The sequence below is a fragment of the Ammospiza nelsoni genome, chromosome 22 (assembly GCF_027579445.1).
Source record: "Ammospiza nelsoni isolate bAmmNel1 chromosome 22, bAmmNel1.pri, whole genome shotgun sequence".
Lineage (NCBI taxonomy): Eukaryota > Metazoa > Chordata > Aves > Passeriformes > Passerellidae > Ammospiza > Ammospiza nelsoni.
The window spans coordinates 5,356,090-5,373,535 of record NC_080654.1 but is presented as its reverse complement, the minus strand read 5'-3'; the positions used below and the strand labels follow the sequence as shown (position 1 = coordinate 5,373,535).

The 17,446-nt window shown below is 60.1% G+C and overlaps 1 protein-coding gene across 1 annotated transcript in view; it reads right to left on the bottom strand.

Moving 5' to 3' along the window:
* HSPG2 (heparan sulfate proteoglycan 2) overlaps positions 1 to 17,446 on the bottom strand; it is a 48,011-nt gene that overhangs the window by 2,159 nt on the left and 28,406 nt on the right. Inside the window, 44 exon segments of the mRNA XM_059487421.1 lie at positions 37 to 112; positions 204 to 257; positions 925 to 1,059; positions 2,005 to 2,107; positions 2,546 to 2,778; positions 3,424 to 3,645; positions 4,278 to 4,376; positions 4,456 to 4,564; positions 4,638 to 4,747; positions 4,833 to 4,932; positions 5,001 to 5,145; positions 5,230 to 5,286; positions 5,288 to 5,315; positions 5,572 to 5,688; positions 5,894 to 6,041; positions 6,124 to 6,236; positions 6,311 to 6,577; positions 7,074 to 7,171; positions 7,251 to 7,446; positions 7,700 to 7,960; positions 9,488 to 9,667; positions 9,765 to 9,957; positions 10,699 to 10,880; positions 11,326 to 11,460; positions 11,535 to 11,678; positions 11,770 to 11,908; positions 11,995 to 12,146; positions 12,229 to 12,367; positions 12,451 to 12,602; positions 12,685 to 12,823; positions 12,909 to 13,060; positions 13,141 to 13,279; positions 13,375 to 13,526; positions 13,610 to 13,748; positions 14,072 to 14,229; positions 14,350 to 14,488; positions 14,888 to 15,045; positions 15,165 to 15,303; positions 15,406 to 15,560; positions 15,637 to 15,775; positions 15,861 to 16,006; positions 16,094 to 16,229; positions 16,314 to 16,456; positions 17,297 to 17,437. Coding sequence (XP_059343404.1) covers positions 37 to 112; positions 204 to 257; positions 925 to 1,059; positions 2,005 to 2,107; positions 2,546 to 2,778; positions 3,424 to 3,645; positions 4,278 to 4,376; positions 4,456 to 4,564; positions 4,638 to 4,747; positions 4,833 to 4,932; positions 5,001 to 5,145; positions 5,230 to 5,286; positions 5,288 to 5,315; positions 5,572 to 5,688; positions 5,894 to 6,041; positions 6,124 to 6,236; positions 6,311 to 6,577; positions 7,074 to 7,171; positions 7,251 to 7,446; positions 7,700 to 7,960; positions 9,488 to 9,667; positions 9,765 to 9,957; positions 10,699 to 10,880; positions 11,326 to 11,460; positions 11,535 to 11,678; positions 11,770 to 11,908; positions 11,995 to 12,146; positions 12,229 to 12,367; positions 12,451 to 12,602; positions 12,685 to 12,823; positions 12,909 to 13,060; positions 13,141 to 13,279; positions 13,375 to 13,526; positions 13,610 to 13,748; positions 14,072 to 14,229; positions 14,350 to 14,488; positions 14,888 to 15,045; positions 15,165 to 15,303; positions 15,406 to 15,560; positions 15,637 to 15,775; positions 15,861 to 16,006; positions 16,094 to 16,229; positions 16,314 to 16,456; positions 17,297 to 17,437 — 6,262 coding nt within the window.

The window sequence follows — 17,446 nt, the reverse complement described above, 5'->3', positions numbered from 1 at the left end:
GTGCAGCACCCACTCGGGGTGTCCTGTGTCACTCACCCACGGGGGAAGAGGTGCCCAGGGAGGGCCAGGTAGGAGCCGTCCTGGAATGCGGCGCTGAACTGTCCGGGGGCGTCTGCGGGGAGATGGGGGGTCAGGGGGATGGGAGGAAGGGGGTCCCACCTGCATTTTGGGGGGAAAAAGGGGAAATGGGTGCAGGGACCCACCGCCACCCCCGCTGCCCTCCTGCCAGTCCTGCTCCAGCTCTGCCAGCGCCGAGCCTGCGGGAGAAAAAGGGGTAAAGGGGGGACATGAATCACCTTGGTGTCCCCAAGTGTCCCCCCAACACGTCCCCATGTGTCTCCAGTTGTTCCAGGCATCCCCAAGTATCCCCCAAGTGTATATCCTCAACAGTGTCCCCAGGTGTCCCCCATGTCCCCAGGTGGCTTCACTTATTCCCAGGTACTCCCCAAGCGTGTGTCCCTGCCATGTGCCCAGGTGTCCCTCTGTGTCCCCAGTCAATCCCCAAGGGTCTCCAGGTATCCCCAGGTGTCCCCCCCATGTCCCCAGGTGTTTCCAAATGTTGTCATGTGTCCCCATGTATGTCCCTAAGTGACCTCCTTCATGTCCCCAGATGTCTTCCCCTGTCCCCAAGTTTCCCCACATGTCCCAAACCATCTCCAAGCGTCCCCAGATATTTCCAAGCATTCCCCAAGTGTGTGTGTCCCTTGTGTCCCTTGTGTCTCTGGGTGTCCCCATGTCTTTCCTTTGTCACCCCCATGTCCTCCAGTGACCTGAGATGTCCCACTGTGTCTTCAAGAGTCCCCAGGTGTCCCCCCATGCCCCTCCATGTGTTCCCCCTCGCTGTGCTGGCAGTGTCCCTGCATGCTCCCTGTGTCCCCAGGTGTCCCCAAGTTGTCCCCCCATGTCCCTGTGCTATCCCCTCACGGTGCTGGCAGCGGGCCCCGCTGTGTCCCGGGGGGCAGTGGCAGGAGCCATGGACACAGGAGCCACCGTGCAGGCAGGGCCGGGACGGGTGACAGCCTTCGGCCTCCTCCTCCTCCTCATCCTCGCAGCGCGGGCCTGGGGACAGCAGGACACGGTCACTGCAGGTGACAGGTCAGTGTGCACGGCACACATGGGCACGGCCCGTGGGGCACGCCGGGCACAGGTGTGTGCACTGAACAGTGCGAACTGAGTGTGCACACACATGGCACAGGTGTGTGCAGTGAACAGGTGTGAACTGAGTGTGTGCAAATGCACAGGAGTGTGCAGTGAGCAGTGTGAAATGTGCATGTGCACATGGCCCAGGTGTGTGCAGTGAGCAGGTGTGAACTGTGCACACACACAAAATGTACACACAGCGCACACACACACAGGTGCAGTGCATGTGCACACATACAAATGCACATGCAGTACACACACACTGCACACACGCATACACACATGCAGTAATGCAGATGCAGTGCACACACGCATACACACATGTGCAGCACACACATGCAGTAATGCACACGCAGTAATGCACACGCGCTGCACACATACATACACACATGTGCAGCACACACGCGGTAATGCACACGCACTGCACACACACACAGCGTACACACGCACACACATGCAGTAATGCACACACACACATACACACAGAGTAATGCACACACTGCACACATACATACACACGTGCAGAACACACACGCAGTAATGCACACACTGTGCACACACACACACATAGTAATGCACACACACTGAACACATACATACACACATGTGCAGCACACACACGTGCAACACACACATGTGCAGTAATGCACACACACTGCACAGACACATACACACATGCAGTAATGCACACACGCAGTAATGCACACACAGCACACACATGCAGTAATGCACACACAGCTCACACAGTAATGCACATGCAGCGCACGCACACACACGTGCAGCACGCACATGCAGTAATGCACACGCAGCAATGCACACCCACGTGCAAACGCCCCCAGCCCAGCCCCGTGTCCCCGCTCTCACCGCGGCTCCCCGGCCGGCACGGGGCGCGGTGGCCGCAGGGCCGCACCCCCCGGCTGCGCAGGAACCGCTCCCGCAGCTCCAGGCGCTTCCCGCTGACCGACACCTGCGGGGACACCGCGGGGACACCGCCACCATCACTGTCACCGCCCTGCCGCCGGCGGCACTGCCCGACCGGGACACCAACGGGGACACCAGTGAGGGGCACCACTCCAATGAGGGGACATCAACAGGGGACACCAATGGCACCGTCACCCAGCCACTTCCAACCAAGGGGACACCAAGGAGAGACGTCACCAAGCCGGTGAGGGAACTCCAACAAGGGGATGTGAAGGGAAGTCGCCTCTCCAATGGGGTCACCTCCCAACCAAGGGGACACCGCCAACGGGGTCATCTTCCCCATGAGACACCAAGAGGGGTCATCCCACCAACAAGGGGACATCAGTGGGGGTCACCTCCCTTTCCACCATGTCCCCAGTATGGGGGAATCCCCTCCCCACCTGAGGGTTCCCCTGCCCTCCGAGGGGACACAAGGGGGTCTCACCTCTCCGATGCAGCCGCGGAAGGAGGCGTTGGTGGGGGGGCGCAGGGGGGGCTCGGTGCCCCCCAGGTACAGGGGGCTGCGCAGGTTGAGCCCCTGGCTCTTGCCGGGCGAGGAGCGTTTCACCGGGGCGGCATCGTCCACCACCAGTGTCCCGTCCTTGTGGATCCGCTCAGCTGTCACCCAGTGCCACTGGCCCAGGGCCACCGGCTCTGTGCTCCGCAGCACGGCCGGGCCTGTGGGGACAGGGGGTAGTGTTATGGGGGGTGACAAGGGATACTCACGGACCTGAGATGTGCCCTGGGTGATGCTTGGGGACCAGAATGACTCCCAAGGGCCCCAGTGACATTTGGGGACCCCAATGGTGCCAGGGGACCCTGCTGTGGCTCAGGGACTTCTTTCATGCCAGTGAACCCTGGTAATGCTGTGTCACCCTGTCACAGACACGTTTTATGAAAAATCCTTTCCTTAGGATTTTTTCCTCCTCAGAAGCTGAGAGGCCTCAGCAACAAAATGTAAACAATGGTTATCTGCTGCTGTGGAATGCAACAGGTGCATCTGTGATCGGTCTCATGATTGTTTCTAATTAATGGCCAATCACAGTCAGCTGGCTTGGACTTTCTGTCCAAGCCACAAGCCTTTGTTATTAATTCTTTTTCTATTCTTAGCTGCCTGCTGATGAAATCCTTTCTTCTATTATTTTAGTATAGTTTTAATACAATATATATCATAAAATAATAAATCAGCCTTGTGAAACATGGAGTCAGATCCTCATCTCTTCCCTCATCCTAAGACCCCTGTGAACACGTTCACATCACCCCCTCACTCCCACAGTCCCCGGTGCCACCTGTCCCCAGTGTCCCCTGCCCCGTGCCACCCACCTGAGCCCAGCTCGTAGCGGAACTCGAGGTGGCCACCGATCATGGCCAAGGCCACGTAGTCCTCGACAGGGGCGGCTTTGCCAGCGCTGAAGAGCAGGAGCCCATCGGGAGCCAGGGGCAGGAACTCAACCTCCAGCCGCAGCTCGTGGTGCACGTTGGTGAGGGGCGGGTACGAGACGAAGGCTCCCTCCTCATCGAACGATGGCACGTTCACCACCTCACCTGCACATCCCAGTCAGTGCCCAGTGTAGGACCTCACCATCCCCAGGGTGAGACCTCCAGCCCCATCTTCAGAGCAACACTCATCCACAGCCTTCATCCCCAGGGTGGGACAACATCCATCCATCCATCCATCCATCCATCCATCCATCCATCCATCCATCCATCCATCCACCATCCATCCACCATCCATCCATCCATCCATCCACCATCCATCCATCCATCCATCCATCCATCCATCCATCCATCCATTCATCCATCCATTCATCCATCCATCCATCCATCCATCCCCAGCCTCTATCCCCAACCTCCAACCCCACAGTGTCACCCAACGTCCAACCCCATGGTGAGACCCAACCTACATCCCCAGGATGGGACCCCAGCCTCCATCCCCATGGTGCCCATTTTCCTGGCTGGTCCTTACCTCTTGCCAGTGTCCCCAAGGTGGTACCCAGCCCCATGCCATCCCCATGTCATCAGGGCAGTCCCAGCCATGTCCCCATCTCCCTGGAGTGGTCCCCAATCCCACAGCCACTTCACCAAGGTGGTCCTAGCCATGTCCTCATTTCCCTGGGTGGTCCCCACCATGTCCCCATGTCCCAGGATGGTGCCAGCAGTGTCCCTGTGTCGCTCACCCTCGGTGCACCTCTCTCCAGTCTTGCCCAGGTGGCACCGGCAGGTGTAGCCCTGCCCGTCCGGCCTGTTGACGCAGGTGGCATCAGGCCCACACGCCTCTGTGGGGTGAGAAGCCATGAGCACCCATCCTGAAGGGACCTGGGATGATGTCCCCGTGGAGGGAGTGGCGTCACCTACCCGGGTGACAGTGCAAGGCCTGTGAGTACTCGCAGTTGCTGCCAGTGAAGCCGTGGGGACATCGGCAGACGTAGGTGCCGCTCTCGTCGTCCTGGCACACGCCGCCGTTCTGGGTGAGGGGTGACACGGGTGTCAGCATGGGCAGGGATGGGTGGGCATCACCTCCTCCCCTCCAAACTCACCTGGCACGGCCGGTCCTGGCAGGTGGGACAATTGGTGACACCGTGTGCCTGCAGGTCCATGTCCCCAAAGGCCACATCTTCGCCTTGGATGCGGAGCTGGCGCACGCAGCCTGTGGGGCGGTGGAGATGGGCAGAACTGTCACATGATGCCCAGCACCCCCCTCAGCCTGGTGCCCCCCAAAACCCCTCACTCACCCATGAAACCCCGGCTGAGCCCCGTCTTTGCCACAGCGCCGATGTCGGGGTACCCGCCCAGGTACAGCTCCTCGTTCAGATCCAGCCCTTGGAACTTCCCCTGCAGGCACACGAGGGTGGGCACCAGCTCCAGCCCCCTGACCCCCTCCCCACCGCCCAAAGTGGTACCTGGGAGGTGCCGTTGACAGCCGGGTGCCCGTCCAGGCCCAGCGAGCCCCAGGTGAGGTTGCGGAGCAGCCGCACTGTGTGGTACTCGCCCAGCCGCAGCGCCGTGGGGTGCCGGATGGTGGCCATGCCCGAACCAGCATCAAACCTGGTTTTATGAGGGTACAAGGGGTGTGGGCATGTGCTGGCACCCATCTCCCACCTCTCCCCTACACCCTCTCATAGGTCTCACCTGAATTCGGGGCGTCCACCCACCAACCCGAAGGAGATGAAGTCGGCGCCGCTGTTTTTTCCGCTGCCCATTGTACAGGAGAAGACCTGAGGGGTGGCAGGGGGTCAGATGGGACAGTCCCCATCCTGAGATGGGGGACACATCCTAGGGGACCCCGAAATCCTCCCAGAATGGAGCAGAAATCCGCCATAAACTGGAGGCTCTCAGATGAATGGAGAATGGGAGATAAGGAGGGCAAGTGGAGCATGAGAGGAGGGGAGGATGAAGGCAGGGAAGGGAAGGGGAAATGATGGAGGGGACATGAAGGAGGACACAGAGGACACTTGGGGCACACAGGCTCACCATCAGCAGCATCAGGTCGGAAGGTGATGAGGATCTCAAACCTCTTGTAGGCGTCCTTGATGGTGGGCAGGGGGAGGAAGGAGCGGGGCGACTGCCCAAAATAGGGGACCACGTGTTCTGCAGGAATGGGAGGGTAAGGAGGGACGGGGCACACCACCCCTGCCCCCATCCATCCATCCATCCATCCATCCATCCATCCATCCATCCATCCATCCATCATCCAACATCCATCCATCCATCCATCATCCATCCATCCATCCATCCATCCATCCATCCATCCATCCATCCATCATCCAACATCCATCCATCCCTCTGTCCTCACCTTGGACCTTCAACACGTAGTAGGCTGTCTGCTGGCCGCGGTGGTTGGCAGCCACACAGGTGTAGACACCGGCGTCCTCGGGGCGCACGGCCGGCAGCGTCAGCACGTTCCCCTGCACCCTGGCACCCGCTGGCAGCTCCCCATCCAGCTGTGGCACAACAGAGGGGTTCAGCACCCCCAAACAGCCCCCACAACCCCTGCCAGGCCCACCCTCCACCCCTCCACCGTACCTTGCTCCAGGTGATCTCCGGCACTGGGAAGCCAGATGCCAAGCACGGCAAAACAGCTGCTGATCCAAGGGACACCTCCTTCACCTCCGGCTGCCCGGCGATTTGAGGAGCGGCTGGGGACACACAGAGGAGTCACCAACCTGCAGGGACACGCTGTGTGTCCCCACCTCTGCGTCCCTGTGCTCACCTTGCACGTGGAGGATGACGTGGGACTGGACGGTGCCCACGGCGTTGGTGGCGGTGCAGCGGTACTGCCCCGCATCCGCCCGCTCCACCTGCTCCATGGTGAGGGTGCCGGCACGGATCAGCACCCCGGGGCGGATGCGGCCCCCCACTTTGCTCCAGGTGACGTGGGGACGGGGCTCCCCCAGGCCCAGGCACTCCAGCTCCACTGTTGTCCCTGCCAGCACCGTCTGCACCGCGGTCCGGATGTTGATCAGGGCCCTGGGGAGAGCTTGGGGGACAGTGGGGATTTGGGGTGAACCTCCGTCACAGGGAAGCATTGCAGTCTGGCAACAGAGTGGGAGATAGGGAGAAAAGGGGTTCCTGAGGGGATGTGGGACAATTGGGGTGGCTGTGGGAATGGGGAGAGGTCAGAGGTGTTGGGAGTCCTTGTAAGAATGTGAGACTTGGGGAGTACCAGGGTGGTCATGGCTGTGGGAAGAGATAAGGGGCACTGGGGTGTACCTGGGTGTGGAGGGAGACTGATTGTGTCGGGGTGTCCACAGGCATGGGGAAGGGTGGGAGTACTGGGGTGCCTGTAGACTTGAGGAGAGATTTCAGGTCACCCTGGGCATTGGGGGCTATCAGGGTGCCTGTGTGTGTGTAGAGAGATGGAAGGTGCTGGGTTGCCCCTCAGTGGGGGGACATGGGGGTCCTGGGGTGCCCTTGGTGGTGTGGGGCAGATCAGGGGGTAGACGTGTCCCCTGGTGCTGGGGTGATGCTCCTACCCTGGACAGTGAGGGTGGCCCTGTCCTCTGCCTGCCCGCCTGGGCCACTGGCCCGGCACACGTACACGCCCTGCGCCCCCGGCGCTAGCTCCGGCATCCTGCGGGGACACAACCAGGGTGAGGGACCCCACGAGGGATCAGCGAGGGGGCCCCACCTCCCTATCCCATGTTCCTTACCTCAACACTCCATCCCGCACACTGTGGGTGGGGGGCAGCTCCCCATCTTCCTTCAGCCACTCCACATGGGCACGGGGGTCCCCGGAGACAGAGCAGGCGAATTCCGCAGTGCCACCCACCCCCTTGACGAGGCTCCCTGGTGTCACTCGCACCACCAAGGGACCACCAGCAATGTCCCCACCTTCACCAGCATCACCTGGAAGGGATGCAGAGCCCCTGTGGTACCCAGCAGCACTGTGGGGTGCAGAATCCCAGTGGTACCCAGCAACACCAGGATAACTGGGGTGGGATGCAGACCCAACGGCAGCACCCAGGGGTATGTGGAGCCCCGGCGGTACCGGAGAGCACTGGGATCACCTGGGCAGGATGCAGAGCTCCAAGGGCACCCATCAGCAATTGCCAGCACCCAATGTGGAGCACAACCAGTACCCAGGCTGGGATGGGCTCACCATGAACAGCCAGGCGGGCGAAGGCCTCGGCGGTGCCGACGTGGTTGGTGACGAGGCAGCGGTAGGTGCCGGCATCGGCAGGGGCGGCGGGGCTGAGGCGGAGGAGGCCGGCACGGTGGGCCACGCGTGCTGAGAGGCTGCCATTCACCTTGTCCCAGGTGTAGTGTAGTGGGGGCGTGCCATGGGCCAGGCACTGCACCTGCACCGCGTCACCGGCCCGCACCACCGCGTCCTCCGGGAGGATGGTGGCATATGGAGGTGCTGCAGGATGAGGGGAGATGTCAGCCATGGTGGAAGGGTGCAAGGAGGGTGGTGGTGAGGGGTGTAGGGGGTGTGGAGGTGGGCGTGTGTTGGGGTGGATGAGAGCTGGATGGATTCATGAGGAATGGGTGGATAGAGGAGTGAGAGGAGACAGAGATATGGATGGGTGGGATCGGCAGGAGTGATGGATGAAATCAGCAGGAAGGAAGGGATGGATGGATGGATGGATGGATGGATGGATGGATGGATGGATGGATGGATGGATGGAAACCATGGATGGAATTCATGGATGGATGGATGGATGGATGATTCGAGAGTTTGAGAGGAGATGGCAAGTTGGGTGTGTGTTGAGATGGATGAGATAGATGATACACAAGGAAAAGATGGATGCAGGAGTCAGGAAATGCAGAGTTGGATGTGAGATGGAAGGATTGAATGATGGATGAATGCACCAGGAAGGATGGATAAATTTGAGGGGAGATTGAGAAATTAGTGTATGCTGGGATGGATCACATGGATGCATGCACAAAGAAGAGATGTGTAGAAGAGTCAGGAGATGGATGTGAGCTGGGATGGTTGAATGATGGATGAATCCACAAGGAAGAGGCAGGTATGTGGGTGGATGGGTCAGTGATTGGCAGAGTTTGAGAGCAGATGGTGAGTTGGGCATGTGCTGGGATGGATGATGCACTAGGAAGGGATGGATGGAAGGGTGTGAGAGGAGATGGAGAGATGGCACGCACTAAGATGAATGAGAGATGGGTGGATGCACAAGGATGAGATGCATGGAGGGGTGTGAGAGGAAACAGAGAGAGGAATGTCAGCTGGAGTGGGTGTGCAACGGATGAGTCCACCAGGAAGGGATGGATGGAGGGTGTGAGAGGAGATGGAGAGATGGATGTGAGCTATGACAGATGAGGGATGGGTGAATTCACGAGGAAAAAATGGATGGAAAAGAAAGGATGTGGGGAGATGGGTGTGTGCTGGGATTGATGAATCCACAAGAAAAAGATAGATGGAAAGGTGTGAGCAGAGATAGAGAGATGGACATGAGCTGTGATGGATGACTGATGGGTGAGTCCACAAGGAAGGATGTTAGAGTAAGGAGACAGAGAGATGGGTGTGTGCTGGGATGAATGAGACGGATCCATGAGGAAAAGACAGAAGAAGAGATATGAACAAAGATAGAGAGATGGGTTTGAGCTTGGATGAGCCATGGATGGATCCATGATGAATGGATAGATGGATGGATGAGAGTGCAGAAGTGGAGAGGGACATGCACACGGATAGGACAGGCAGGTGGACACACCCATGGGAAGGGTTGGTGACGGAGCTTGAGAGGAACTTGAGAGGAGGAGAAGGATGAGTGCTGCAATGGAGCAGCGTGGTCCCACGAGGAAGGGCTGGATGTAAGGGTGAAGGTGGTGACGGAGGTGGCCACAAGCTGGGGAAGGACAGGTGATGGCCACAGCGGAGGTGGCAGCAGGAGCCCAGGAGCACCCCAACCCCTGACTGTCCCCTTCTTACTCATCACATCGAGAGTGACGAAGGCTTCGGTGGAGCCGAGGGGGCTGCTGGCATTGCAGATGTACTGGCCCGAGTCCTGCTGTGCAGCACGAGGGATGACCAGGCTGCCATTCACCACGCGGTGCTGCCAGGGCAGGGGTGCCCGCAGCTTCGACCACTCGATCCGAGGCGCTGGGTCACCTACGACCACACCGTGCCCATCACCGTGGTGCCAGGTACTGCTCAGAACATCCCCTCTCCAGGGATGTCTGTACATTTCCCTCCAGGCTCCCCATACCTCTGGCAATGCAGACCAGCGTGGCGGTCTCCCCGGCCACCACGGTGACGGCGGATGGCACGGTGACCTCGGGGGCCCCGGGGTGCCGCTCTGCTGACTCCACACTGACATCCACCCGTGCCTGTGCTGAGCCCAGGGCACTGTGCGCTGTGCACACGTAGGTGCCGGCGTGCTCCGGCTTGGCTGGTGAGAGCTGGGGGAAACAGGGTAGGGGTGAGCACCAGGCACTCCTGGGTGCCTGTTGAAGATTGCAATGCAAGTTGTTTTCTATTACCATCTGTATGGCAGATTATCTTTGTCAAGTGGGCAGTTTGCTTTATCTCTCTCTTTGAGTGACCACAATCACACCTCCCCCTGGAGGGGACATTGCTGATAACAGCTCTTGAATGTCACTGCATGACTGATAAGAACTATAACATCCCATTGGGAGATGCTCCGCCCAGAGGGAGGAGCCAAGCATTGCAACCCAGATATAATCCAGGTTTTTGAGACACCAGCACAGCTTTCTCCACAGGATTCCCCAGAGGAACAGCAGCTGCCTCTTCTTCCACTGGATTTTCAGAGGAAGAATACATCCTTCTCTACAGGACCCCCTTGCTCCAGCAGAACCACCCCTGACACTGCAGGAGGGCTGCAGCCACATTTCCAATGGGACTGCCACCAACACCCTGACCCACAGGGTGTCAGGTTGGGTTCTGACTCTGTCAGTGTTGTTTTGGTTTACTGCATTGTTTATTTTATCCTTTATTTTTTTTTCCTTTCCCTATTAAAAAACTGTTATTTCCTGCTCCCATATTTTTTGCCTGAGAGCCCCTTAATTGAAGTTATAGCAATTCAGAGGGGTGGGGAGGGTTTACATTCTCCATTTCAGGGGAGGCTCCTGCCTTCCTTAGCAGACTCCAAACCAAGACAGTGCCTCACTGTGCCCCCTCACCTGCAGGATGGCCTGGCTGTCCATGTGCAGCAGCGTCTGGTGCTCCACCTTCTGCCGGGAGCCCAGCCGGCTCCAGCGCACCAGCGGCCGTGGCTCGCCCCGGCCCAGGCACTCCAGGCTCAGGGATTTGCCTTCCTTCACTGTCACGGGGCCTGGTGGCATCACTGACACCGTGGGGGCACCTGGAGAAGGAGGAGGGCATTGGGGTGGGGACTGGGACACCACCATGAAGGGCAGCTGGAAGGAGCCTGGCCATAGGGGCACCCATCACCCTGGGAGCATTGGGAGCATAGGAGGACATGAGCACGAGTGTGGGGATGGGGACACAACATCTCAGGAGCTTCCAAAGCCCATGGAGGACACCTGCATGGGGATGGGGACATCACAACTCCTGGGGCTCCTAGAAGGACACCAGCATGGGGACATGGGCACCACCACTCCAGGAGCACCTGAAGCATGGAAAGGAGATGGGGACAGGGACACCATGGATGACATGGAGGACACCAGCATGGTAACAGGGAGACCACCCTGAGGGCACAAGGAGGACATGGGGATGGGGACACATGTGCTCTGAGGACACCTGGAGCACATGGAGAAAGGGACAGGGCCACCCTGGCCACCTCATACCTTGCACCACGAGGTTGACGACGCTGCTGGTGACGCCGAAGCGGTTGGAGGCCACGCAGTGGTAGGCGCCCTGGTTGCCCACATGGGCACCGCTGATGGAGATGACCGAGCCATTGGCACTGATCTTCACATTGTCTGGGCAAGGAGGAGCCATCAGCACCAGGGCCACCCTGGGGACCACGCCAGGGCCACCCTGGGGACCGCCATACCTTGGAGGTGTTGGCCAGGCCCCATACGCCAGGTGATGTTGACAGGCCGGGCGCCATCGTGAACGCGGCACTTGAAGGTGGCATCTTCACCTGGTGCCACCGCCATGCTGTGAGGGTCGATGGAGATGATGGGGCTCTGCAAACCTGTGGGGGACAAAGGCACAGAGAGGCCACGAGGTCACTCACATCACCCATCTCCCCTCTGCATCCTCCCTCACCCTGTGGCTGCACTCACGGTAGCTGGAGCTGTCACGGGAGGTGACAGTGACAGAGACACTGGCCTCACGGAAGACACTGCCCGTGTCAGCCCGGCACACGTACTCTCCTGAATCGGCCACCGAGAGCTGGGACAGCCGCAGCCGGGACCCCGAGATCTGGGGACATCATAGCAGAAGGTGGTGGCATCACCCAGCAACGCGCAGCAACCAGCATCCCCCACCCCACCAGTGTCCCCACCCACCTGGTGCTTGGCTGGCAGGGCCCCACCACGCTTGTACCAGGTGATGGTGGCCTGTCCCTGGCCGGCCACCATGCAGTCCAGGTCCAGAGTCTGTCCCTCGGTGACAGAGGACGCCGAGGACTCGATGCGGATGGGTGGCGTGATGCCGGTGGCTGCACGGGCAGGGTTGAGGGTGAATGGCCCCAGTGGTCCCTGACACCAGTGGGACCCTGTCCCCAGGAGGGTGGCACTCACAGTGGGATGGGTTGTCTCCGTCATCGATGGTGACAATGAGGGATGTCTCCTGCGTGATGCCACCCGATGTCACCCGGCACACGTACTCCCCTGAGTCGGCTGCTGTCACCTGGGGGATGCGCAGGCGAGTGCCTGACACCTGGAGGGAACGGTTAGGGGACAAGTCAGCACCGTAGAGCAGGAGATGGGACAAATTCAGAGTGACCCTCCCCTGCCACCTACCTGGTGGCCAACAGGCAGGGAGCCACCACGCTTGTACCACGTCACGGTGGTGGGGCCAGACCCTGCCACCACGCAGTTGAGGTCCAGGGTCTGTCCCTCGGCGATGGCCGAGGACAAGGACTCGATGCGGAGGGGCTGGGAGATGCCAGAGGCTGGGGGAGGACAGGGAAAGGGAATGTTCATCACCAAGGTGACACCTGACTGTCCCCAAGCGCTGCCCTCTCTCACACTCACTGTAATAGCTGTTGGCACTGCTGGGCACGGTGACAATGACAGATGCCTCCTGGGTGACGCTCCCCAGGGTCACGCGGCACACATACTCCCCTGAATCAGCCACTGCCACTTGGGCAAGGCGCAGGCGGGTCCCTGTCACCTGGGGACGTGACAAGTTGGAGACACATCAGCACCTGATGCAGGGTTGTGGCCTGCAGGGCAAAGCCACCTCCCCCATGTCCCACCTGGCTGTTTGGAGGCAGAGCCCCCCCACGCCGGTACCAGGTGACTTGGGGGTGACCTTGTCCTGCCACCATGCAGTTGAGGTCCAGCGTCTGTCCCTCGGTGACAGCAGCAGAGGAGGTCTCGATCCTCACTGGTGGTGTGACACCAACAGCTGGGGGTGGCAGTGGGGTCCATAGGGTCACCACAGTGTTCTCACCATGTCCCTATGTCACCCCTCACCCATCCCAGTACCATAAGAGGAGCCAGCTCCAGTCTGGATGGTGACAATGAGGGATGTCTCATGTGTGGCACTGCCTGATGTCACCCGGCACACGTACTCCCCTGAATCAGCTGCTGTCACCTGGGGGATGCGCAGGCGGGTGCCCGACACCTGGAGGGGTGACACACATGAGAACGGGCACATCAACCCCTCAACACCACCAAAAATCCCTTTTCCACCCCAAAATGCTCCTCAGCGTCCCCTACCTGGTGCTTGGCTGGGAGAGCTCCCCCGCGCTTGTACCAGGTGACAGTGGCCTGTCCCTGCCCGGCCACGATGCAGTTGAGGTCCAGGGTCTGTCCCTCAGCCACGGAGGAGGACGAGGACTCGATGCGCACCGGAGGGGTGACACCAACAGCTGGACACAGAGACAGCAGGGTCACCTCAAGGACTGCAGCACTGCCCCCCAGTCCTCAGTCACCTCCTCCTGTCCCCACTCACGGTAGGTGCTGGCACTGCTAGGCTGGATGGTCACCATGATGGAGATCTCCTTGGTGGCCGTCCCACTGGTCACCCGGCACACGTACTCACCCGAGTCAGCTGCTGTCACCTGCAGCAGCCGCAGCCGGGAGCCAGACACCTGTGGGGAGGGGACACAGGGGCCATCAGCTCTGGCAAGGGGTCATCTGGGATTGCACAGGGCCACTTTGGGCTTGCACGGGCCACCTGGGCTTATATGGGGTCATTTGGGCTTCCTTGGCATCACTTGGTCTTTCATGGGGTCACTCAGGCTACCATAGTCACGGGGCCGTCTGGGCCTGCCCAGGACCAGCCAACCTTGCATGGGATCATCAGGACTTGGATGGGGTCCCCAGGACTTGGATGGGCCACTTGGTCTTGCCCAGAGCTGTATGTCATCCCTATCTTCCCCACTTGGTGACATCCCCTTGCCATGTCCCCTACCTGGTGCTTGGCTGGGAGGGTTCCCCCGCGCTTGTACCAGGTGACAGTGGCCTGTGCAGGGCTGGCAATGACACAGTTGAGGTCCAGGGTCTGTCCCTCAGTCACAGGGGATGACAGGGATGACGACTCAATGCGCAGTGGGGTCGTGCTGCCTGGGGCTGGGGACAGGAGGTGGGTTAGAGATTGTGACCACCACCATGTGTGTGACCCTCCCAGGGACACTGGGAGCGGTGTCACACTCACGTGGGTAACCTCTCGTGCTCCCTGTCCCCACTCACAGTAGGCACTGGCACTGCTGGGCTGGATGGTCACCATGATGGAGGTTTCCTTGCTGGTGGCCCCAGTGGTCACCCGGCACACGTACTCGCCCGAGTCAGCCGCTGTCACCTGCAGCAGCCGCAGCCGGGAGCCAGACACCTGTGGGGAGGGGACATGGGGGTCACAGGGGACACTTGGGCTTCCATAGGGCCATGTGGGCTTGAATGAGACCACTAGGGCTTGAATGGGGACACCTAACCTTTCATGGGCTACTTGGACTTGCATGAGTTACATGGGCTTCCATAGGTCACCTAACTTTTCATGGACCACCAGGACTTGCATGGGGTTTCCTGGTCTTGTATGGGGTCACTTGGCCTTATAGTGGCCATCTGGGCTTCCATAGGACCATCTGCATTCGCACAGGTCACCTAGGCTTGCTCAGGGCCAGCTGGCCTTGCATGGACCAACAGGAATTGGATGGGCCACCTCGGCTTGCCCAGAGCTGTTGGTCAACTGCATCCACCCCCTTTGGTGACATCCCCTTTCCGTGTCCCCTACCTGGTGCTTGGCTGGGAGGGTTCCCCCACGCTTGTACCAGGTGACAGTGGCCTGTGCAGGGCTGGCAATGACACAGTTGAGGTCCAGAGTCTGTCCCTCGACCACGGCAGAGGATGGAGAGTCGATGCGCAGTGGAGTCGTGTTGCCCGGGGCTGGGGCTGGAGACAGGAAGGTGACACCAATGAGGACCTCACCAGTATGGGCACCTGAGCCATGGCTCAGTGCTGTGACACATGAGGACTTCCTGCTGGCACTGCCACCCCCTGTCCCCACTCACAGTAGGCGCTGGCACTGCTGGGCTGGATGGTCACCATGACCGCGCTCTCCTTGCTGGTGGCCCCGCTGGTCACCCGGCACACGTACTCGCCCGAGTCGGCCGCTGTCACCTGCAGCAGCCGCAGCCGGGAGCCAGACACCTGTGGGGAGGTGACACAGGGGTCACCAGAGACACCTGGGCTTGCACACAGCTTGCATCAACCCCAGCCACCCGTCACATCATCACCCTCTGTTTCCCCTACCTGGTGCTTGGCTGGGAGGGACCCCCCGCGCTTGTACCAGGTGACAGTGGCCTGTCCCTGCCCGGCCACGATGCAGTTGAGGTCCAGGGTCTGTCCCTCAGCCACGGTGGATGAGGATGCCTCGATCCGGACAGGGACACCTGAAGCAGGTGGTCCTGCAGGGGAGGACAGAGCTGTGACCATCTGTTGGGAACCAGCTGCTCCCTGCAGTGCTGCTGAGCCCAGTCTCACCATAGGATGCGCCTGATGCAGCCACGACAGTGACAATGACAGATGCCTCCCGGACAGCGGTCCCCAAGCTGGCCCGGCACACATACTCCCCTGAATCAGCTGCAGTGACGTGGGGGACACGGAGCCGGGACCCTGAAACCTGCAGTTGGCGACATCACGCTTTGGTGTCACACAGCAGGGGACAGGGCAGTGTTTGGGGTGCTGCCCACCCTGCTGTGCCCTACCTGGTGGCCAGCGGGCAGGGAGCCGCCACGCTTGTACCACGACACGGTGGCAGAGCTGGGTCCTGCCACCACACAGTCCAGGTCCAGGGTTTGCCCCTCGGTGACGGATGGGGACGAGGACTCGATGCGGACAGGCGGTGCCGCCCCTGTGGGGAGCAAAAGGGGCAACAAAGGTGGGTTGTAGCCCCCAAAAACCATCCCCAAACACCATTGGTGTCCCTCACCCTCCTCACCTGGCACCACAGCCACCTCAATAGCAGCATGGGCCGTGCCAGCAGCGCTGGTGCCCACGCAGAGGTAGATGCCACCATCAGCCGGTGTCACAGCAGGGATGACGAGCGTGGCGATGTCACCGTGCTCAGCGCGGGACTGTGGCACGAGGGTGGGTGTCAGTGGCACCTGTGGTGCAGCCACACCCCCTGGAGCACCCACGGGTGGCAGCACCCTGCTCACCTGCGGCGGCAGAGTGCCCCCCTGCTTCTCCCAGGTGATGGTGGCAGTGGGGGTCCCCGAGACCCGGCAGTAGAGCCGCACTGTGGAGCCCTCCTGCACCTCCGTCCGCTCCGGGCTCACCTGCACCTGTGGGGTGCCTGCTCCTGTGGGGAGGGGGATCAGGGAGGTGCTGGGGGCAGTGGCGGGATGGGGACAATGGGGGTGACATGAGTGATGCAGACGATGAGGGTGAAGGGCACCGGGGGATGATGGAGGTGATGGGGGACAATGAGAGTGATGGAGATGGTGGAGATGATGAGGACGATAAGGGTGATGGGAACAGTGGAATCATGGTGATGACAGAGACTATGGGAGTGATGGGGGTGTTGGGGGCAATGGGGACAATAGGGTGAACACAGATGATGGAGATGATGAAGATGATGAGGGTGATGGGAACAATGGAATGATGAGGGATGATGGGGATGATGGGGGATGATGGGGGATGATGGAGATGAGGGGACAATGGGGGATGAAAGGGAAGAAGAGAACAGTGGGGACAATGAGAGCGACAGGGATGGTGGGGACAATGAAGGGTGTGAATGGGAGGTGACACAGACAATGGTGGTCATGATGGGGTGATGAGATGATGGGATGGTGGGGATGGACAATGGGAGATGAGGGTTATGGGGATGATGAGGATGACAGGAATGATGCACGCCATGGAGACAATGTAGATGGACAATGGGGATGATGGGGATGATACAGATGGTGGGTGATGATGAGAGCAAGAGGGGTGACAGGGCCAATGGGGACAACAGGGGTGATGTATATGACAGCAGTGATGGGAATGATTGGGGTAATGGAGATGATGGAAGTGATGGGGATGGGGGTGATGGGGACAATGGGGTGACAAGGATGACAGAGATGACAGGGATGATGGGGACAGTGGGGTGACTGATGATGAAGATAATGGGGATAAAAGGGACGATGGTGATGCCACTCACCTTGCACGTGGAGGAAGGCTCGTGCCGTGTGCTGCCCGGCGCTGCTCCGTGCCCGGCACTCGTACTGCCCGGCATTGGCGGGTTCCACCGCGGGGAACCGCAGCGTCCCGCCCTGAACCACGGCCTGTGGTGGCAGCGCACCTGCAGGGA